We start from the raw sequence: 24,421 nt of genomic DNA on the forward strand, positions 1-24,421 counted from the left end.
TGAGAAGGGATTTTGAGCTTGGCAGAGAACCTTTTGTTTTTGACGTTATCAGTCGTTAAGCCAGTTTCACAGGATTATCCCAACGGAGCTCAAACCGGAGCTTCAAGTCTCCCCTCGGACCATTTCACGCCCTTGTAACGTGGATACTGGTGGTTTTACTTCCTTTAACTCATACCTTATTCCTGTGTCTTTACTGCTTACTCTAGGCTCGGAGTTATTATTTAATACAGTGAGCAATCTTTTAGAGAAACCTAAGCTGTAATTCAGAAAAGTCATTCTTTTGTAACTTTCTATTTTCCCTTTTCGTCATTTTGCACTTGATTTTATACGGAACATCCTGTTTTACAAGCCAAGATATGGCCTGTGTGACTGTAATGATTCCATACCGTCACCCAGCAGGGTGCACAGGGGTGACAGCCACGTGCTGGAGGAATGACCCGAGAGGGGAGCCCTCACTGCAGCCCTCTTGGCCTGGAGGCATGGCCTCACCCTTCAGATGAGAATTTGCACCTGGAAATGGGACTGATCTACCTCCAGAGGGTGCTCCTGGGAGCTAAAGTTCATGCAGATTCTGGCACAGCTTCCTTACCAGCGCCACTCAATGGGAGGGCTATGGGCATCCCAGAGGCGACGGGAGTGCCCCAGCCCAATGCAGGACACTGCCCCAAAGGCTCTGAGGACCCACAGTGAGGGCTTTGTGACATGGTCACACTAAATCTGCTGTTATGCTTTTTCCTCCATTGCTTTAAAATACACACACACACACACACACACACACACACACACACACACACACACACACACACACACACATACACACACACACACACACACACACACACACACACACACACACACACACACACATATTGGTTTTGTAAACTCGTTCTTTGCCAATGAGCTCAATTTCGCCTCTTCAAGTCCCTAACTTCCAGCAGCTGAGAAGACGCTGTATTTGATGCTCTTAAAGCTGCCACCTTAATTACGGGCCTCACGCCCTGAACGGCACTGCTTCCGTATTTCCACGGTCTTCATCGACCGTCAGCCACTTGAGGGCTGGAGCTGTGCTGTTTTCTCTTCCAGTGTCTGCAGCATCCACCCAACGCCTGGCACAGTGCAGGTTTTGAGGGATGTTTGCTGAAGCAGTGGTCCAGCCCATGTGAACTCTGAGCCTGGCAGCCTTCATACGCTGATGCAGCTGCCTTTGGGCCATTTCACACTTTCAGAACCTTGAGCTCTCAGACTGCACTTTCCTCATCTAGTCCACGGGGGTCTGTTTCTTCCCCACAGCTGCAAGGATGAAGCAGGCCTGGGTGAAGGGCCCAGGGGAGGCCACGCGTCTAGGAGGGTGTGCTGAATGTACGGGGTTGGGTGCTAAGTGCGAGGCACCAAGAGCTTCTGCGCAGCAGAGCCGTGATGGGGGCTGTGCTCCGGGAAGGTGACTGTGACCAGGGCTCAGGACGAGATGCTGAAGGTGGGCTTGAGTCGCTGCTGAGCTCTGCGGCCGCATCCCCAGACGATGCTTGTTGTAGACATTTCCGCAGGCACCACTCCTGAGCTCTTTTATTTTGTCCCAGGTTAGCCGCTCGTTCTTTCAGAGACTCTGCGTGGTTTCTCTTTTCTGCGTTTCATCCTGCCGTGGGATCGGGAACCCAGAGAAACGATTCCTGTGCTCCTTAGCAAACATGCCCCGTGGCGGTGCAGTGCTGTGACACGGTGACACAGTAATAAAGTAAGACAGGCGCAGAGTCCTCCTATGGACCTATGTCACCTCCCTCCACTAGGTCCCCAACTTGCCACCCCCAAGCCCGCCACGTCCTGCTCCCTGTCACAGTCTCTCGGCAGGTGTGTCACTTTCTACTTCACAGAAGCTGTAAGGCACCCCCCCAATCTTTCTGTGCCTCCCCCCTGCCACAGTGCCCCTGAGGCCCTCATTCCCATTCTGGGGGAAGGTAGCCCTCCACCCAGGTGAAGGGGAAGCCCACCTGGATCCTGGACGCCTCACCTACGTCCTCGTGAACACAACCACTCTCACTTGCCCTGAGCTGCCGGGTCGCATATCCACCTGCGCATCGAACATATTTAAACGTAAGATGCATAAAACGAAACTTTTTCCCAGTAGCTCAAGCCTAAAAGCAGAGAGTCATTCTTGATTTCTCTCCTTCTCTCAGACATCCCATTCCATCTTCCAGCAAATCTTAGTGTTTTTCTTTCAAAACATATCCGGAACCACTGCTTCCAGCCTGGACCAAACCACCTGATTCGTGTCTCGCCTGGATTTTATCGTACAGCCTTCTGGGGGATCCCCCTGCTTCCATCCGGCTCCCTGTGGTGCTTTCTCAAAAGCTAGAGTGGGTCTTGTCCAGAGCCAAGTCAGATAATGACAACCCTCTGCCCCAAACCTTCCAAACGTGTCCCGTCTCACTCAGAGCAAACACGAACGCTGTAAGTGGCTGCAGGACCTACACGGTCAGGTGGCTGCTGCCGCTCAGGCCTCCTTTCTCTACCACTTTTATCCTCACGCTGCTCCTGCCCACTGGCTTCTCCCTCAACACGCGAAGGATGCCCCTGCTCCAGCCTGTACCATCCCCAGGGCTCGTTCTAGCTTCACCTCAGCGTCCAGACTTACAGGATTACCGCAAACATCCTTTGGCACCAGCATCGCTGGGAAAGATACAGGGCTGGAGTCACAGCTGGTCAGCCAGGCGGCATCAAGCTCTCTTTCTCTTTGGGGGAATCTTCCCCTCTGCCTGTGGTGTGGTCCACACGGCTGCCCGGGAGCTAGTCTCTCCCCGAGCTCTCCTCCCTGGATCATCTCAGGTTGCAAGGAAAAGACCCACCTCAGGCAGACTTGCATTTACTCTGGCCTAGACGCCTTAGGCTCCGGAGGGGCCGAGAGCTCCTGAAGCTTGATAGATACATCTTTCATGTGTCAAGGGGACAGCCCCTGTTACGTGTGTCAACACGGTCACAGAAGCCCCATGGTCAGGCTTCCTACCAGGCATTTATCACTCTCCCAGCCCAGGTGCACTTGACCAATCAGCAGCCACTTATGCCATAAGCAAAGTTGCCTGGCAACACAGCTAACATTCTAACATTGCCAGGCTCCAGGGAAGCTGAGCTAGAAAGTTGAGAAAAACCGTATGGTACTTGTCTTTCTCTTGCTGACTTACTTTACTTAGTATGAGAATCTCTAGTTTCATCCATATTGCTGCGAATGGCATTATTTTCTTTATTTTTAATGGCAGAGTAGTCTTCCACTGTGTACATGTACCACATCTTTTTAATCCATTCATCTGTGGATGGACATTTAGGTTGTTACTGCATCTTGGCTACTGTGAATAGTGTTGCAGTGAACACAGGGGTGCATGTATCTTTTTAGATTATGGTTTTGTCTGGATACACGCCCGGTAGTGGGATTGCTGGATCGTATCACAGGTCTCTATAGAGAACAGACGGGGAGGGAGTGGGATGCACAAGGCGTGTGGGGTTAGTAGATGCAAACTATTACATTTAGAAGGGATAATCAGTGAGGTCCTACTGTACAGCACAGAACAACCGAGATTGTTCTAGCTCAATCTCTTGGGATGGACAGACCATGATGGAAGACAGTATGAGAAAAAGAATGTCTCTATACGTACGACGGGGTCACTATGCTGTACAGCAGAAATGGACACATCGCTGTAAATCAACTATACTTCACTACAAGTAAAATATTAAAAAATTCAAAAAAAAGGAGAAACTGGGGAAAGCCAAACGTCAAAGTCTCCCACAGAAGGGGGAGGGTCCTGTGACTGCTCTGCTCATTGTGTCTTGCTCTTCCTGTCCCTCTGCCTCGACGGCTCCTCCCTGGACATCTGCACGGCCTGCTCCTGCCCCAACATCAGTGCCTTCCTCGGAAGTCACCTCCCCAGTGAGGCCACCGCCTTTGAGAACCGCACCTCCTAATGGCACCTCCTGGGACTTCCGACTGCCCTCGTATATGCTTTATTTTCATTTTCACTGTCCGCATCCCCCTCTGACATAGATGATTTACCAAGCTGATCGTGCTTGGGTTTTTCTTTTCCCCTCTAGAACGTACGTTCTGGAAGGCTGAGCTGTGTCCTCTTCCCCTCCTGCATTGATAACGCTTGGCAGCTCCAACAGGGTCTGGCACTTAGCAGGTTCTTCAACAACTATTTGTTTTATTTGTGAATGCACTGATGCCCTTTCTCTTACTCAAACTCTTATTTTTCACTGGCATTCTTTTTTTGGGTGGAGGAAGGAGGGCAAAATATTTTCAGCCCACAGAGAAAAAGCATCATGGGGTTAGGGTGAAGGATAGAGATTTGGGGGCCAAAGAGGGCTTGGATTTCAGCAAGGGTTTTGCCACTCACCAAGGAAGTTTTCCTCATCTGTCTGTGCTGGAGTGTTGCATCATATCCTTTTTTTGTTTTGTTTTGTTTTGTTTTTAAAGATTCCACATATAAGTGGTAACACACACCAGCACATCCTGGGTTGGCCTCAGGATGAGATAACGTAAGACGTGTGCAAAGCCTTCAGAAGAGGGTCTGACGGAGGCAGCGCTTGATGTTAACTACGAGTAAAATCAGTGTTAAGAAGGCCTTGATTCGACCCTGCACTGCTTCTGCTCTTTCCTCTCCTGGCCCCTCACCCCCTCAGATGACCTACTTGCAAGTGCCACTGACCTCACAGTCTTAACTTCTTTTTCTAAAAATTTTTGTGGAAGTAGAGCTGATTTACAATGTTGGGTTCGTTTTAGGGGTTCGCTCAGTGATTCAGTTTTACGTACACACACACTTACATATCTATTCTCCCACAGTCTTTTACCCCCATTCACTTTTCCATCCACGGAACCCAAGATGGCTAAGGCCCTGGCGGCTGCGGGCCTCTGCTTGGTCTGGGAGGTGGCTGAACCAGCTGCTCTCACTGCCCCCGCCCGGCCCCTCCTCTCTCGGTTTCCACCTGTCCTTTCTTCAGAGGCGCCCGCTCCCTTCATTCCCGTATTTCTGACGTCTTCTCACTCACAGCATATTCTCTGGGGGTGACTCCGTCCCCAGGCACGGCTTCAGCTCTCGGGCTGACAACACCCAACGGGTGCCAGTCCTCCGGGGCTGTTTCCCAAAGATGCCATGCTCTCTCTTGCATCCATGACTTGGAGTTTGCTTTCCTCTTCTTTCTTTTCTTTCATTTTAAAGTCAATAAATTTTATTAGATTTATAGCTGTACAACCATCATCATAACCTAACTTTAGAAGGCTTCTGTCCCAATCCCCAGTCCATCCACCCCCCCAGCCCCGCCGCCCCAACCTGTCTCTTTTGGTAACCGTAAGTTTTTCAAAGTCTGTAAGCCAGGTACTGTTCTGCAAATATGTTCATCATATCCTTTTTTTTTTAAAAAAAAAAAAGACTCCACATATAAGTGATAACTCATGATGTTTGTGTCTCACTGTTTAACTTCACTTAGCATGATAATTTCTAGTCCATCCATGTTGCTGCAAATGCCATTATTTCATTCTTTTTTACGGCCAAGTAATATTCCATTGTTTATATGTACTGCATCTTCTTCATCCACTCCTCTGTCGATGGGCATGTAGGTTGCTTCCATGTCTTGGCCATTGTATATAGTGCTGCAATGAACACTGGGGTACATGTATCTTTTGAGCCATGGTTTTCTTCAGATAGATGCCCAGGAGTGGGATTGCTGGATCATGTGATAATTCTATTTTACTTTTTTGAGGGCTCTCCCTACTGTTTCCCACAGTGGTTGCACCAATTTACATTCCCACCAACAGTGTAAGAGGGTTCCCTTTTCTACACACCCTCTCCCCATTGTTTATTGTTTGCAGACTTTTGGATGATGGCCATTCTGGCTGGTGTAAGGTGGTACCTCCTAGTAGTTTCGATTTGCATTTCTCTAATAATGAGTGATGCTGAACACCTTGACACAACCTCTTCTGATGGCTCGTTTGTTTCCTGCTAAAGATGAACTGCTTATTGGTATATACGTCCTCAGAGTATAGTGCCTGGCACACAGGTATGCAAAAAAAATCTGGATCCAGAATATGAATATATATTCTCTACATAGAATAATTATGATTCAGTTACTTTTTTTTTTTTTTTTGTCTTTTTGCCTTTTCTAGGGCCGCACCCGCGGCATATGGAGGTTCCCAGGTTAGGGGTCTAATCGGAGCTGTAGCTGCCAGCCTACACCACAGCCACAGCAACGCTGTATCCAAGCCGCATCTGTGACCTGCACCACAGCTCATGGCAATGCTGGATCCTTAACCCACTGAGCAAGGCCAGGGATCAAACTGCAACCTCATGGTTCCTAGTTGGATTCGTTAACCACTGTGCCACGAGGGGAACTCCGTGATTCAGTTACATTTTAATTCAGAACTAAACGTCATGTAAAATAATATCTCATCAAAACATCAGTTCTTCCAGAAAATCTTATCAGTGGCAAATATAAGAGACAAAGAAACAAGTTTCATTTTAACACTGTAAACGGCACTGTGGATATATCCATGCTATATTCTCCTGCAAAGCCAACTCTGGAAGATACGCGACCCCCTCTGGATGTGACGGACACCCCATATTACTTGGCTGGAGTCCAGCACTCTCTGAGCTCAGGGCAATCCTACAAGTACCACATTTACCTTATTAGGAAAGTTCGGTCAATTGGGTTTCAGGCTCGGTGCCGTGATTACAAGCACCAGATGCACGTGGAGAAGAGCCACGAATAAATACATTCGAACATATTCACGGTTAAAAATCAGGCGGCCAGCTCCCTGGCCCTGGCTCCGTTGTGACACGCGTCCAGACACCCACCTGCAACGTGCAGCCAAACACACCGATCATCAGCATGGCCACCGACAGGTAATCGGTAAACACGTCCCACCATGGCTTCAGCACCCGGAAGGCAGGCTGCTGCTCAGAGAACTGCCGGAACTCCGTCACGGGAATCATGGTTCTGCGAAAGGAGACATTGCTGGGGAATTAATTCATCCTTACAGCCATACTTTCATCTTTACCACAGACTGCACTGGGAACGGCTTTTGAAGTTCTGCTTCAAACCATCGGACTCAGTGGCTCCATGGGCCCAGGAGCACCTTAGGTAGGGTTTTCTGGAGCATCTCAGAGGAAGCCCCCAGCTGAGGAAATAAGGAGCCCCCCGTGGGAAGCAAGGGCCTTTATCAACCCTTGTCGCATCGCTCAGTGCCCTCGGACTCCAAGGACCAAAGAGCGCGTGACCGGAGCAGTGTGTCACTGGCTGGACCCTCCCGCCCCCTAAACGGAACACAAAGATGCCAGAAGGAGCAGAGCCCACGCTTTGAAAGGTTTTTGCTTTTTATCTTATCATCTTGAGTGGTCGTTTAAAACATTTTTAAGTGTAACCTCAGCATTGGTTGGCATTACATTTTTTTTTTTTGTACTGATTATGTATTCAAGCCTTATTTGTAAAGCATTTTGCTTGCTCTCTGGGGATGTTTTTTCTTTTTCTTTTTGGCCACTGGTCGTTTTCTTGTAAGAGGGACACTCTTATTGGGGGAGGAGGAGGTACTGGGGAGGCCGGCGTCATTACTTTCTTGCCCCCCCCCCTTGTTTCTGGTCCCTGTGCTTTTTTTTTTTTTTGTAATAGCCATACCTGCGGCAAACGGAAGTTCCCAGGCCAGGGGTGGAATCGGAGCTGCAGCTGAGGTCTACACCACAGCCACAGCAACACCAGATCTGAGCCTTGTCTGCGAGCCACACCACAGCTCACGGCAACGCCAGATCCTTAACTCACTGAGAGAGGCCAGGGATGGAACCTGCGTCCTCACAGGTACAACGCTGGGCCCTCAACCTGCTGAGCCACAGTGGGAACCCCTGGCTTTGGCTCTGGCTTTTCCCTCTATTTCCTACACTCCTTGTATTTCACTGTGACCCTCAGACTCATCCTCTGAGCATAAGTTTTCCCTGGAAACAGCTATCTCTCTATCTACACGAGGGCGGATCCATGAACAGGGCGCAGCTGAGGCTCTGGGGAAAGGCGACCACATCCCGCTCCTGGTCTGCACTGTCCCTTCTTGCTGCCCGGTCCCGCTGCCGTTACTGTGATCTAGGACGCAAAGTCAACCACCCGGCTCCCGGGCAAAGAAGATCTGCCCTCATCTCGCGGCAGGAAATAAGGGTGCCCAGGGCGGGCCTCACAGACAGCTTCTCCCCCTTTTGCCATCCTCGGAGCCGATCACCCAGCTCTCCACCCTGGCGAGGGGTTTAGTCTGCGTCAAGACAGGGGAAGGCTACATTTGGTGCGTTTCCTCCAAGCCTTTTTCTCCTGGATCTCCTCCTCCTCCTCCCTGATGCTGAATTAAATGCTAGACAATGAGCAGCCCAAAGAAAATCGGAGCCTGTTCTCTGAGTCCACTGGTGGCCATCTCTGGAAACTGTTAGGATATGTTCCATGCCATCCTGCTGCTTTTCCTGACTTTTCCTCAAGCGGTCATTTGCCTTCCTTGACACAATGAAGATCCAGCCACTCAACCCGGCCAAGCACCTCCTTGACATCTGTGCAGCGTCGGATGCGACGTCCTCCTTTTGTTGAAACACGACTTTTCTTAACTCCCCTGTGTTACCCGCCGCCAGCGGGCTGCAAGCTTCTAGAAAGGAGAACCTATGCCTTATGCACACGCGTGTTCTGGAAACTTGTATGGAAGCTAAGCCATCCAAGCTAAAGGACTCTGCCGAGTCCTCATGTCATCAACAGTTCAGACGAGGTCAAAGTTTGGGTTTCCTGATGCTACGTGACCTTTTTCTTCTCAACGGATCAGCACAATCTCATGGCCCCACATGGTTCCTGGCCACAGCCGTGCAGGGGCGGTCACAGGCACTAACTCATCTCAACTTCCACCGTCTGCCCAGAATATCGTCTTATTCTATTTTGCACCCCTGTCCCTTCCCACAGTGCCCGCCAAACGAGAGGCCCAGGACCCCTGTCTGTTAAATGAATGGGTGAATTCAGATGACTGTTCCTAGAGCAATGGTCCCCCAATCAAACGTGGGGTCCCCCTTGCTGGCTGCGCTGACAACCCTGACAAGCATGGTACCCCCGATGCCGTCTCCCATCTTTCATAGACTTGGTTATTGTTGCCTTCGTCATCAATTCCCCTGCCCCTTGCAGGGCACGGGGTTTGCTCCCTGCAGCGAGGAACCATGTCAGGAATGAAATACACCCATGTAGAGCCAAGGTCCTCAAGCCCTTTGATCTCAGGATCCCTGCACGGTCTGAGATGGCGTGTGGAGGACTGCCAGGAGGGTTGCTCATGTGGGTGATACGGTCAGCATGGACCACACTGGCAATGAAAGCCAAGAAATCTTAGAAACACGTATTAACTCATGAAAAATAACAAACCCGTTACAAGTTAACAAAAATTCTATTATTATGAAAAGTAACCACATCCTCTAAAACAAACAACAAAAAACTAGTGAGAATCATGGCATTATTTTACATCTTTTCAAATCTCGTTTCCCAGCTGGCTTCATAGAATATAGCTGGATTCTCATATCTGCCTCTTCATTCAGGCAGCTGTGATAAGTTGTCTTGATTGAAATTTATCAATTAAATATAGAAGCAGAAACAGGAGGAGTATCCTAACAGACTTTTCAGATAATTGTGGATATTGACTTTTGATAATATATCAAACTAACTTAGTTAATCGCAATATGGCCACTGAAGACTGTACCAAGGAACCTTTCAAACTTATTCATCCATCTTGTACTTTAAATAGATCTTTTAGCCATGCACAATTCTGTAACACACTTGAGTCGTCTGGAAAACACTAGCTCACTCAGTTGTGTAAAACTTCCAATTTCTACTTAAAAACCATGTTCAATAATATCACCACTGCTTTCATCAGAAAAGTTTTTAAGTAATGGGAAGCTGCCAAACTCAGTGGTGGATACCCGTTTTCCAAAAGTCTAATCATGGCTTGAGAGCCTGAATTTTATTTCTGGTGGCAAATATTATCAGGCATTTTCTTGAGGCATCAAGCTCACTTCGTTTGGAGAAAGTATCTTTCCCCATACTCAAGTCTGAATAATCTGTGTTTTATTCAATTGAAATGGCGTATTATGATAAGGTGGCTAATTCAACTTTCAACTCAAGGATGTCCCTGGAAACTCCTCTGTACGTGGAACTCAGAAGGCTCTATGTGGGCTCCCTCTCATCGCGCTGTGTATCTTTATGAAATGTAGTCAGGTGCCAAGAGGTCTTAATAACTTGTACTGGCTCAAGGAAGACATTAAACGAAATATTTTTTTCTTTTAGGTTGTAAGTATGTGCCCATGAAGAATAGCCCCCCTTTTTTCTTGCTGCAAAGAATAATTTGGGGAGGAAACAAAGGAGAAGTCGACTAAAAAAACTCCAAAATTAATTGAAAAAAGAATTTATATTCCTTCACACATTTCAGCATCTATTAAAGCATCTATTACTAGTGAATTTCTCTTTCACTAGTTTCCAAACGACAGAAACAACCATTTCGGGGGTTGTTTCAAGCTGAAGGAGCCGCTTCTGAATAAACTGCCTAGTCTCTTCCCCTGAAGAGCCATCAGAATAATTTCATTTCATATTTAATTTTTTTTCTATTTTAGAAATACAGGAGTTCTCTTGTGGTGCAACAGGGTAAGGATCTGGCATTGTCACTGGGGTGGTTCGGGGCATGGCCGTGCTGCGAGTTTGATCCCTGGCCCAGGAACTTCCATATGCTGCGGGCACAGCCAAAAAACTCCCCCCCCAAAAAAAACCCCAAAATACCAAACAAACAAAAACCCAAACCAGAAACAAAATGATTATATTTCTTCGTACTCCGATTTCTAACCCGTTATGTAAGATTTTAGCTTATGTAATGTCTTTGGAGTCGCGGTATTTCAAAGTCAGTCGAGAGATCCTCGTAGTCTAATTAAGAATATATAGTTGGTGGATGCAAACGACTACATTTGGACTGTGGAAGAGCAATAAGGCCCCACTGTACAGCACGAGGACAATGTCCAGTGTCTTGGGGGGGGGGACACGATGGAAGACGGCACGAGAAAAGGTACACACACGTGTGTGTGTGTGTATGTGTGTGTGTGTGTGTGTGTGTGTGTGACTGGGTCACTATGCGGTGCAGCAGAAATGGACACAACCCTGCAAATCATCCATGGGTTAGAAAAGAATACATAAACTTTTACTTTGTGTTGTGTATTTGCCTCTATATCCTTTTGTAGAAATCCACATGCATTCTTTTCCTAAAAATATTTATTACCAAGAATCATTTTAATGGCTCTAGTGTCTATAAGCCTTTACCTCTCAAAACTATCACATCATATAATTTTTTGGCGAAGAATACTGGTAAAGTTAGTTGCAAACCCAGAGTGTCTTATTTCTTTCGTTTATTCGGCTCCTCCTGAAACAATCTGTTGTCCTCTCAGGAGAGTTTTTAATATCTTCTCCAGAATTAATTATCCAGAACAAATTCCACTCCATTTATTACCCCATGACTCTAAGAATATCAAACATACTCTACTTAGACTCAAATCCAGTTGCTAACACTGTTCCCCGGCGGCTCTCGGGTGGGAAGGCACAGCTCACTGTGCCTTGTTCCACATCTTTCTGGCCGTTGGAAAACGGCATCGTCTTTGGACTGGACAGCCACACACTGTTCAAGGAAACGAGAGCCCATCCAAGTGATACACGCATCAGTCACGCGGCAAGTGGTCCTCACGCAAAGGAATTAAAAAATGCAACACGAATCCTACGGGGAGGAAACCCACATACATCATCCATCTGTGCGGCTACATCTGTGGGTCAGCTCTCAGCCCTCACCTCACCTGCTCTATCTTCCGTATCGGGTGTAAAATGACCACTCTCCACTTGGCTCTCAGGATGCGACAGCTGTTAGGTTTTCCTCCTGTTTTCCATGCGGCTCCCTCTGCAGCTCCTTGGCTGCTTCCTTGTCTTTGCCCTGGCCTCTGACCTTGGTGCTCAGTCTGGCCCAATTCTCTTCCCTGAGCATCTTCTCCCCGGAGTGCGTCAAGCCACAATGCCTTAAATGCCATCTATTCTAAACATGAATTCATATTTGCCTCCAGACTCATGGACCAGCTGCCTGCTCGGTAGATCCTTCTGGACATCCACGGACACATGAAACTCAGTAGGTCCCAAGCCAGCTCCAGTTCCATTCTCTTATCCACACCTCCCCGACGCGCCGCAAAGCCCTGTTCTTGCAACGTTCCTCAGCTGATGGCAACTCCATCTTTCCAGTTGCTTAGACCAAAATATTTGGAGTCATCCTTGAGTATTCTATATGTTATGTCTCACATCCAATCTGTCAATAAATATTTATATGCCTTAATATAAGGAATGCCTCCTTTAAAAGAATGCTTCATGATGGCAGGAACTTTCTTTTCAATTCTATTTTGTATACTGGTATGTCCCAGTACGTAAACAATAGTGCTTTTTTTTTATTATTAGTAGTAGGCACTCGATATTTGCTGAATAACGAGCAATTTAGTAATTGAGTTAATAAATCAGTGAATACCTAGTAATTTTAATGAAGAAAGGGGGTGCGACTGCTTTTCATTTTAGAAATAATGACTGCACAAGCAGAGCATGTGTCTGCTGAGTACTGCCACGAGGGGAAGAATCCACAGGGCAGGGCCGGGAGGGTGGCGCAGGTGAGGCCAACGCAGAGAAGGAGAGGCAAAGAGGAAGCACACAGCAATACCGTGAGTTCTTGCGGGTTCTTCGTGCTTCTCCCAATCAAAATACAGTCATCAGCACATGCTCAAAACATCAATTAAAAAGCAAATTACTTTTCTCACGCAGAGCAAAGGTGGAAATAAAAACAGGATCAAAAGCCAAACTTTCTTATTTTATAAAAAAATATCGTTCTCTCTTAGGAGAGCATGACCCGCACATTGTATTTCACTCGGCAGTTGCGGTACATGCACGGCAACAATTTTTAGAAAAATTCACTAAAGAAGGCCATAATTACATGGTTCTATAGAAATATATCTACCTTCGAGAAACTCGGAGATGGGTTATAACAGTGCAGAACCTGAGAGGCACTTTCAGAAGTCATCCACTGTCTCTCGTGTCATGAATGAAAAACTTGAGCCAAGCGCGATTAGGCACCACGTTCAAGGAACAGAGCTAGGGGTGATCCAGGGCTTCTGATGGAAGCTTACCTCTTAGCTAACACTACATCATGCTGACCTGAATGTAAAGAATCTAAAATACACCAAGAAACAAATGGCTTCAATAGAATTTCTCTAATATCAATTTCTCTTTTCATGTCCCTATTTGAAAATATAAAATAAAAAATAAACTATTATTAATACATGTAAGTGGTTCTTGAACTATAGTGCTCCTAGAATCCCATAAAGGAGAAATTTAGACTCAGAAGGCATCATAAGAGGCCAAGGTGAACTCCCAACCCATCGGATAAACTTCTGTGCTATTATCTCCCTGGATATTTCCATTGTCATCTGTTAAAGGAATGGCCCCATCGCTTTATTTGGAAAGGATGCAGGTTGAGCATAACCTATTTTCCCAAGGGTGGCGGGGAACAAAAATTATTCCTACCTGCAATTCTGGTTCTCTCTTAATCAATCTTAATTGATTATACCTCTTTCTCATTATACTCTTCCCCGATTTAGAGAAAATCCCTTTAATCCCGTGCTTCATTTCGGTTCCAACAACTCGAGGCCATTGCTTTACCTAACAATTTTCACAGTTATCTTTAGCTTAGTCCTAAGCTTTTAATTCACTAAAAATGTGTTACATATTATTATCGGTAGTTGATTTTTCTCTCTCACAAGCACAGGTTCATTTACTCAGGGACCTGCCATAAGTAATTACAGCATTATAATGATAACATGTGTATTAAAATGCATGTGGAAGTATACATTAAAAATAAAGCGTGTAAGATACATCAGGCACTGTGCTAGGTGCTGGGGGAACGGAAGTGAACAAAGCAGACGAGGTGCCTGCCCTTCTCCTCGGAGCGCTAACGGGGGGACACGCAGTTAAAGACATTCCTACAAAAGCATGAATTGTAACCGATCCTCTCTGTACCCGTGGTTACTGTTCCCAGTGCCAGTGGTGCCTTTAGAGCTTGCTGTGTTCATCTCACTGAGGTCAGCTTTTGTCTCCTGTTGATCTCTGTATCTTCTAGAACACTGAGCAATGTCAGCATAGAGCCTCAATACACAGTTGTTAAATTCGAAGAGCCTAAACACACACACACAGGCATACACAGACAGACACACACCACACCGAGCACTTTGTGAAAGACCAGATTCTTCTATTTTATTATCCTCTGCTATAGTCTGACGCTATAATAAAGAAGTGACGCTTACCAATGGCCTCGCATTGTAAATAATGATTATTGAAAGAACATCCACCATTGAAGAGACTGAGAAGAGGGCAAGAGTTGGGAATAATTCATAATGGCAACATCAAGGATCATTGAAATTTTAATGTACAGTGTCACTGGTGACAAAGAGGAGGTACTGATGGATGATAATGACTCCTCAGGCACCAGCTTGTACCCCATGGCCACATTTTGTGACTCTCTTATCAGAACATTATCCTATCAAGAAACAAGTGACAGAGAACAGAGACAAACCTAAAAGTCTTATTGACAGTATAACGGTTTAGAAACACTGCACTTATAACTCTTGGTGAGATCTCCATTTCGTTGGGAGCTTGGTCAAAGAGCTTCGGCTGCATTTATACGACACTAATTTACGTATGTTGGTTCTGTACATTTTAAGTACATTTTATTTTATTTTATTTTATTTTTTTTGTCTTTTTGTTGTTGTTGTTGTTGTTGTTGTTGTTGTTGTTGCTATTTCTTGGGCCGCTCCCGCGGCATATGGAGGTTCCCAGGCTAGGGGTTGAATTGGAGCTGTAGCCACCGGCCTACGCCAGAGCCACAGCAACGCGGGATCCGAGCCGCGTCTGCAACCTACACCACAGCTCACGGCAACGCCGGATCGTTAACCCACTGAGCAAGGCCAGGGATCGAACCCACAACCTCATGGTTCCTAGTCGGATTCGTTAACCACTGCGCCACGACGGGAACTCCCATTTTAAGTACATTAAAACTCAGAAATCTGTTTTGAAAACGAGGCTAAATTATGATCTCATCGTTTTTAAAAACCTGACCATCAGAGGTGGTCATTCTCTCCCTCACTCTGCTCCCCGGAACACACCTACCGTCTCTGAGAAATGAGGCCTCCGCTCCCGGCACCCCACAGGTCTCGGCCACCTCTGCGTCCACACTGTTTCCTCCTCCTTTAAGCCTGCAACCGTCTTCCAGGAGCTCGTGCATCCTGAAAGCCCCCCAACCACCCAAAGGATGCTAAACCTTGAAAGGACCCTGGGTTTCCCCTTAAAGGCTTGATCCCATTCTTGTGATTTGGACAAATGTTCAGTTCTTATCCGCCTCTGCGTTCAAAACCTAAGGCTGGATTTCAACTGAGTACATCTCTAAAGACTGTTTCCAAGATGATTTTTCCCTTCCTCCAATGGTCAAAAACAGGGAGGTTCATCTCCGAGTCCAGTTTCCATGCCCGAACGAAGAGAGCACAATAGTGTCAGCAGCGGACACACTGAATATGCAGCACAGGCCAGAGAAGTCAAACACAGCAAGGGCCGGAAGCCGCCCCCACCTGGAAGGAAGCTTTCTGAGCAAGGAGTGGTGAGGAGAGGGAGGTGGGAGAGACGGGAGACCCTGCCTCCGGCACATTAAGACGAGAGTTACTGTTCACTCTTCACAGACCAGAGTAGCCTGAAAAGGCAGGTGTCACCTGCTCTCTCCCATCGCTTGTTCTTGGGCCTAAAATGCTCAGTGGTTTGTCGTGTTGAGTTCCTAAGGATTCTGTGGGGAGGGCAGCTGGCTTTTCTGTTTCAACGAAAGTTCCATGTGTTTTATAAACAACTTTCACAAACACAGATAGACTGATACTTATGAAAACAGAGCACCCACCGAAAGTGACAGGGAAGCTACAGCAACTTGTTATGAAAATTTTGCCACTAAGCTTTTATTTTTTAAAATAGGATAAAATTTTCAATTTCCAGCCATATTAAGGACAACCACTAGGAAACAAAGTCGCTCTCCCCAAGAAACAAGAGATCGGGTGGTTAAAATGAGAGACTGAAAGATTAATGGATTTAGAATATGGCCATTTTAATTTTCTTTTTCATTAAACTCACCTTACAAAAATCTACTCTTCAAAATTTCTCTTTTAAGACAAGGGACCATGGAAGGGTTGGCAACAGCAGAAAAACATTAAATGCTGAATAGATCTCTTTGGGGCCTTTCAAGAATGTTGTTCTCAAGAAATTAGCTCTTGGTCTGTCTTCCCTGTTGGCCATGCTCAGTGAAATCCACGATGGAAAGAAGAGCTGTGGCTCCTACCGCTTCCAAGGGGGGAGGGGAACCAAAGGAGGAAAGTAACAACCACCAGAGTTTCTTTAGTTCAGAAAAATAAAACTGACCTGAACACACCTGAAAACTGGAGTACTGGGTTTTTGTCCCTCAAGCCAATAAATATTTAATGCAAGGCTTTGTGCTGAAAAGAAACATATTTGTTGGGTTTGGCTCTGAAGTTAACCCATTGCTTTAATGGGCATCTTTTCCAAGTTAGACATTATATGGGTTCCCTCTTCCAACTCTTACATGCTCATAGCAAAGCTGAATAAAATCTAACATGATGATACTCAATCCTCAAAAGCCTCACATTCCAGAAGCCGAGGATGGGCAGAAAAAGCTTCTGTATATGAAGGCTCTAGGAGAATATGGCCAAGGGCCACGGGTCTCTCAGGTCTAGACTGAGCCAAAAATCGAAAGGAAGAAAACGCTTGGAAAATATAAATCAACTCACTAGGAGTTCCCACTGTGGCTCAGTGGTTAATGAATCCGACAAGGAACCATGGGCTTGCGGGTTTGATCCCTGGCCTCGCTCAGTGGGTTAAGGATCTGGTGTTGCCATGAGCTGTGGTGTAGTTTGCAGACGTGGCTCAGATCTGGCGTTGCTGTGGCTGTGGTGTAGGCCAGCAGCTGTGGCTCCGATTAGACCCCTTGCCTGGGAACCTCCATGTGCCATGGGTGTGGCCCTAAAAAGACAAAAAGACACACACACACACACACACACACACACACACACACACACACACACACACACAAGTAGCTGATATACTACATTACTTGACTGCAAAGGGGCTCTTGAAAAGTCACTACCAAGGAGATGGAAGCCATAGTAGCAGGCCCTTGCTAACCTACAACTACAACTAGAATGTTCTTTCAACCTCCCTCCCTTTTCAGACTCCTCTGCATCTTGCAGACCTTAGCTCCGGCACCACTGACTCAGGGAAGCCATTCTTGATCCCCCTGTCCGGTCAGATCCAGGTCTCAGAGCACGGCGGACCTCTCTTGGGGGCCCCTGTCATCGACACCATTTGCCATTCATTTCTGTGGCTTCCGGATGGATGTCTGTCTCCGTTGTTCTCAACACCTAACGGTCTTTGGCACAAAACAGGTGGTCAATATACTCTTGTCGAACAAATGAATAACTCATTAAAAACAAAGTTACAAGAACAGTCCAAGTGCCATCAGATCGCAGACTTATTTGTCTTTGGCAGCAAGAAGAAAATACGCAGAAAAATTTAGAGCCCATCAACTAACTTGGAATAAGACCTAAAACAGTGCCATCTTTACAGACAAACTGTATAATATCTTGAAATTGTTTATTTGCAGTTACTATTATTAGTAAGGAAAATGGCTTGGGGCCAGACGAGGGCTTGCTGAGAAAACGATCTCAAAGATGCTGAGAGCCCTGCCAAATATATCCTTAAAAACAACTCAAAGACCTCGGAAACAGGAACAAGGTACTGAGACCTGGGAATACTTCAACTTGTATGATGACATCCAGTATCTCAAGCGGTTTTGCTCAAACAACTTCCTAAGCAGGATGAAAAGGTGGATCGGGGAAGACTGAAAGGAGCACAATTGATTCAAGAGCTGTTAAACTGGAAGGTGTGAGAGATTAATCGCAAATACTGCGAAACGGCAGAAAGGCCACAGACATCTATTTCGAAACTTGGATTTAGAAGGAAAAGGGGAGGCTGAAACAAGCTAAGCTACTTTTAAAAGTCAGACATCTCAAAGCTGAGCGATCTTTGGAAGTTCCGCAGTAAAATGGGATTTAGGAATGAGCGAATGATCTTTTGGGTGGCTTAGGGCCAAGGGAAAAAACAAGGTTTATGGAACAACTGTGGGGGTGTGTTTGTTTTTACTTGTCCCGTAATGTTTAATCCTATTTCCAGACGACCCATGTTAAAAACGAAATAGATGTTTCAGGGCCCTAGAAAATGGTTATACAGACATGAAGTAAAATTGTTTCCTCAGACTCTTGCCTTTGGAATGGATTGGCAATGAGATGCTGCTGTGTCGCACTGGGAACTATGTCTGGTCACTTGTGATGGAGCAGGATAATGTGAGAAAAAAGAATGTATACATGTAAGTGTAACTGGGTCACCGTGCTGTACAGTAGACAATTGACAGAACTCTGTAAACCAGCTGTAATGGAAACATTTAAAAAATACAGTTAAATAATTTTCACACTGATTATATAAAAAAATTGTTTCTTCAAAAACAAAGTAAATTACTCAACAAAGAAACAGACGCTGGTGAAAAGATACGTTGGTTCATTTCTACTCAAAGTTCTTAGATACAGAAAGTGTTGGAATCACTTCTGGGAACGGACTGGGATTGGGGGGAAGGAGGTGGAGAAGACCACGGGATCCTGATTCATCCTTTCTGGAGGCTGAGAGAAGAACACATCATCACTGGAGACAGTTACTCCAAGGTTTTTCGAGGACAGATACCGTATCCTAGCTCCTACCTCAGTGACTGGCAGCTTTAGTCTTTCTCTCTACAAGGACCAGCAGGGCTTTTATCGACACGGTATTGAGCTCAATGATGTGGCTACACCAAGATTAAGACAGACGTAACACCTGTCCTGCTGAATCACGTTAGGTGGAAAGACGTCTAATCACCATGGTGACAGGTATGATGAAATGCAAGTTCAGGATGCTTTGGTAGTACACTGAGGACCTGAGTACTGGGGGTTTAGGAAGTGACATCTGTATGACAACAGGTATAGGCAGGAAAAGTTACCCAGGTGAAGTTGGAGGCCAGGGCCCAGAGAACGTTCCAGGCAGAATGAAAGTCTGCACTGTGATGGCTTTTGGTTCCCCCTTTGAGATGTATCATTTGGTCCTCCATCATTTATGAGAAAGGTTTTGTCTGTGGATTTGAATAAGGCTGGACCTGATGTTTTCTATCTACGGGTGGGGTAGCCTAAGCTGGTTCGGACTCCGCGTGACATGGGGTGACAAGCCACATGTTCTTATACTGAAAGGGAAGACGGTCACCAGGACTCACCAGGCGTCTTTAGCTAAGGTGGCAACCATGAGGGCCCAAACATGTGCCAGCCTGCAGAGTAGTGGTCGCCCTCAGAATTCCCCCTTTGGAACTGACTTCCGAGTTGCACACAGCAAGTTCAGTCTTTGGTCGGAAGATAGTCTCCTGTAGCCTTTTTTACTCCCGCCTTTCCTCCCTTGGAGAGAGCCTTCTTTCTTCCATTTCTTTCTTCCTCTCTCCCTTCCTCCCCCCGCCCCGCCCCCCACCGCCCCAACATTTGTATCCAACCAGTAAGCCTCAAGTACTGGCGATAAAAAATAAATGCAAGGTGACAGCTGAACATGTGGACAAGAGATCCATAAACAAGGAGACTCAAGATGTGCCATCCCTTCTTTTTGCTCCTCAGCTCTTTGCACAGATTCAAACCCAGAGGGTTTATGTGAGCCAGACCTCATTGGGGAAGAAGCACACCAACGAGCCGTTGAACTCTGCAGGTGGTTTGGAAAGAGACTGGCTGGAGGACAGAGATATAAAACCAAGCATGACGAGTTCCCCGGTGGCTTAGTTGGGTATCTGGCGTTGTCACCACTGTGGCTCAGGTTCCATCTCTGGCCTGGGAACTCCTGCCAGGGATGGAACTAAAACCAACCAAACAACAACAAGAAAAAACCCCCACAAACCCCTCCAAACCCCAAATAAAACCAAGCACGAGACTGCCCTGGGATGGCATAAAAACGAAAATGGAATAAACTGGTTATCTAATTTTCACAATTTGAACTGGAATAGACTGCCATAGATTTTTTTGTGTGTGATAAATCAGTTGCTATATAAACTCACAAAACTTGCTATTCAAAACCCAAGAACCAAATATATTTGGATAAGAGAGACTACTATTCACTATCTCCAGCTATCACTTCTTTTTGTAACTGAGATATGACATGTAACGCCGTGTTATTTTAACTGTCCACCATAACGATGTGCTGTATTATATATCCTGAAATCATCATCAGAGTGAGTCGCACTCATATCCATCACCACACGTGGTTAGTTTTTTCTTGTGATGAGAACTTTTAAGATCTCTTAGCAACTTTAAAAGACACCCTGCAGCGCTGTCAAATATGACCGCCAGACGCACGTTACCTACTCACAACCCATCTATCTTGTAACAGGAAGTCTGTACTTTCCACAGCCTTCACCCACTTCAGCCACCTCCCCACTCCCAGCTCCAGCAACCACCGATCTGGTCTCTGTATCTATGAGTTCAGTTCTTTTAAAAAAATATCCTACATATGAGTGAGACCATATACTATTTGTCTTTCTCTGTCTCCCTTATTTGCACTTAGCGTAATGTCCTCAAGGCCCATCCATGTTGTCAAACGAGGCAGGATTTCCTTCTTTTTATGACTCAGTAATATTCCACTGAATACAGACACCACATTTACTTTGTCTGTTCATTCATGGAAGGACACAGGGGTTTTTGTTTTTGTTTTTTGCTGTTTTGATGGGTGTAAATGATGCTGCAGTGGACATGGGCATATGCAGATCTCTTTTTCAGTTTAGCGTGTGTGTGTGTGTGCTTGTTTGTTTTTTGAGATAAATACCCAGAAGTGGAACTTCTGGACCACATGGTAGTTCTATTTTAATTTTTGGAGGAAACCCCATAGTGTTTTCGACAGTGGTTGCACCAGTTTACAATCCTACCAACCGTGCACAGGGGCCCTTCTTCCGAGGCTTCATCACATGCTCTCTCATCTTTCTGGGTGTGAGGGCCATCGCCCTGCGGCCTGGCTTTGCATTTCCTGATGTGATGCTGAGCACATGTTCGCATACTTGTGGGCAATCTGCATGTCTTCCTTGGGAAAATGCCTACTCAAACCCTCTGCCCATTTTTTTAAAAAATCGGATTGTTTTCCCCCTTTTGGGTTGTACAAGTGCTTCATATTTTTTTATATGAACCACTTTTCAGATAAATGATTTGGAAATGATTTCTCCCACCCCACATGTTGCCTTTTCATTTTGTTCATGATTTCGCTGGCTGCACAGAAGCCTTTTAGTTGGATGTAATCGGATTGTTTTTGCTTTTCTTGCCTTTGCTTTGGGCATCAAGACCTCATTGCTAAGACGGAGATCAGTGATCTTACCGCCAACGTTTTTTTCAAGGTTTATGGTCTTACGTCTCATGTTCAGGTCTTAACTCATTTTGAATTGATTTTTGTGCTTGGTGTAAGACAGTGTTCGAGTTTCATAATTTCAGATGTGGCTGGCCAGTTTTCCTAACACCATTTATTCAAAAGACAATCCTTTCCCCATTGTATACCCATTCTTTTTTTTCTTAAACTGGTGTCTTTTCTGGTGAGAAAGCCCATAGCTTTTTCTAAGCCTCAATCGGATTTGTAATCCCCCAAATACCTAACCACCACACCACTGTACATTAGCTCTTATGCCTATCAAAAAGCAGAAGGCATGTGTGCAAAGAAAGGAGCTGCAGGAATTAAACTAGAAAAAAATGTAAGAACATGAATGAGTCAGCATGAGGGTATAACAGCTTTAAGAGGTATCAACTTCAAAGAGAAAATGGAATTATTTGGGTTGCCCTAGTAACACCACGATAAAATGTGGAAGTGAAAATGCAGGATGTAACATTAGGAAAACCTTCCTCAGCACGAAGGCGTCTCACATCATGGAATGAGCTCTGCCATGGCAACAGGCAAAAAAACATGTAAACGGATTAAAGAAAGAAAATACCCAAGGGAGGGGAAGCACACCAATCAAGACTGAGCCGATATAATAAAGAATCTGTACCTTTCTTTTCTTTTAACTCACAGAGGGGGACGCCAAAGGGACAGCAGGGCTCAAGTGAGACTTTCCCCAGCGATCTTGAACGATTTTAAAAGTTCGGCTTTCTGTATTATCTTCACCCACTTATTTGTCCCCACTTGGTACAGAACCGGCACGCAGTCTGGAGCTCTGGTTTCACGACAGGTAAGGGCCAAAGAGACGCCGTGAGGAACAGGCTGCGTTTTCCACGGCCAATCTCTACTTTTGGGGGGAAGTATGTCTCCGGTGATTAAGGCAAGAAGAGGCCTTCATAGTAACGCAGTTCTGGTGCATCGACGGCGTCCTCACGCATCATAGCATGAAGTCCAAGGGCCCGCCTCCAAATCCTAGCTCTGCCACCTGCGAGCCGGGTGACCGTCAGCCAATCACTCAGTCCTTCTGTGTCCTCCTCTTTGACTTTTTTTTTTTTTGCCATTTCTTGGGCCGCTCCAGCGGCATATGGAGGTTCCCAGGCAAGGGGTGGAATCGGAGCTGTAGCTGCTAAGCCTACGCCACAGCCACGTGGGATCCGAGCCTCGTCTGCGACCTACACCACAGCTCACGGCAACGCCGGATCCTTAACCCACTGAGCAAGGCCAGGGATCGAACCCGCAACCTCATGGTTCCTAGTTGGGTTCGTCAACCACTGAGCCACGACGGGAACTCCCGTCCCCCTCTTTGAAATGGGGGAAAGGGAAGCGCCTTCCTTCCCAGGTTTGCTGGGCCGTGCACAGGAGGTAACTCTGACAATCCCTGACGGCTGTCCTTGGCAGGACATCAGCACTCAGCCAGGACAACCATCAGCACGATCGGTAGAGCACACAACCAAATCTGCTACCAGTACTAGGCAGTTTACTGCGAAGAATAACAATCCCTCGGGGTCTGGGGTCTTCAGGTCTAATGTGAGGTATCACACGAAAAATAATCCTTTAGAAAACAGAAGAAACAAACTTTGAAAGATCACTTCTTTCTCTTTTATCTTTTTAGGGCCATTCCCACGGCACATGGAGGTTCCCAGGCTAGGGGTCCAATCGGAGCTGTAGCCGCAGGCCTACACCCCAGCCACAGCAACGCGGGATCTGAGCCACGTCTGCAACCCACACCACAGCTCACGGCAACGCTGGATCCTTAACCCACTGAGCGAGGCCAGGGATAGAACCGCATCCTCATGGATGCTAGTTGGGTTCTTAACCCGCTGAGTCACAACGGGAACTCTTAAAATCACTTTTGTGAAAGGGGATTGGAAAGGTATAACAATGAACATTTAATAATAACGACACCTATTATTTACTGGGCATTAAACAACTTATCCATTGAGCTTCCACATTGAACCCACGAGGCAGGTATTGCTCAGCTCCCCAGAAGAAGAACTGTACAAAGGAGATGAATCCATCTTCCCCAGGTAACAAAGCCTCCGAATGGACCAGAAAACGTCCCGCTCGGCTGTCAGATTCCCGTGCCCAGCTCACCCCGGGCCACGAGAGAAGTTATTTCAGTCTCCGACAACCTCCTTTACGGGAGAGTCAGCCTTGTGGTCCATTGGCACAAACACCTGCTTGGGGAGTTCGCTGTCGGAGGCCTGAATTCAGCGCAATCGAGTTTGCGATCTGCACCCACCAGCCTCAAATGGGGCACAGAGAGAAATGCAGGCTGAGGAAAGAGCTTTTTAAGTGCATAAGGCGTCTCTTCACACTGCTTTTTAAGGGTATAAGGACTCGGCATCTCCCGTGAAGGAGGGATGGATGTGGTACTCGCTTACACGTCCTCAGCAGAGTTAGGAAAACCGAGTATTACCGGATCCCCAGACGGGCTCTTAGGCTATCCTCTCGGCTACAGACCTGTTTTTCTTCTGACGGTAAACCCGCGGGTGGAGAACGCAAGCTCCCTGTTTCACACCATTCCAGGCTCCATCAGAGGATCTGCACGTGACTTCCAGGAACTCGGTGCAGCAAAACAAGTAACAGAAGCAAGTAACTTCTGTCCTGAGAATCTGAATACTGGGAAACCAAATTAAAGCAGAAGGACGGCGACTCCTGACTTCCTTTTCATTGTTCTCAGGCAAGTTAATTTGGTCAAAGCATTTAACTATTACCCATCCCTTGCGCCCAGACAATGATCAGAACCTCCCTTTCTTGATGCCTCAGCCAAGTG

General features: G+C 46.4%; 1 protein-coding gene across 3 annotated transcripts in view; it reads right to left on the bottom strand.

Annotated features, from left to right (window-relative positions):
* Positions 1–24,421, bottom strand: part of LRRC8C (leucine rich repeat containing 8 VRAC subunit C) — a 123,009-nt gene that overhangs the window by 29,200 nt on the left and 69,388 nt on the right. For 2 of the 3 annotated variants that reach the window (XM_001929205.7, XM_005663701.4), the window contains exon 2: positions 6,831–6,972. In XM_001929205.7, coding sequence (XP_001929240.5) covers positions 6,831–6,968 — 138 coding nt within the window. In that variant the 5' untranslated portion in view covers positions 6,969–6,972. Of the gene's footprint in view, positions 1–6,830; positions 6,973–11,849; positions 12,347–24,421 lie in introns of all 3 variants that reach the window. The other variant, XM_085024118.1, reaches the window with a different exon arrangement.

This window comes from Sus scrofa, chromosome 4, assembly GCF_054392235.1.
Source record: "Sus scrofa isolate SSC_HxYL_T2T_F1_AM1 chromosome 4, Sscrofa_HxYL_maternal_Yorkshire_Landrace_v2.0, whole genome shotgun sequence".
NCBI classification, from domain to species: Eukaryota; Metazoa; Chordata; class Mammalia; order Artiodactyla; family Suidae; genus Sus; species Sus scrofa.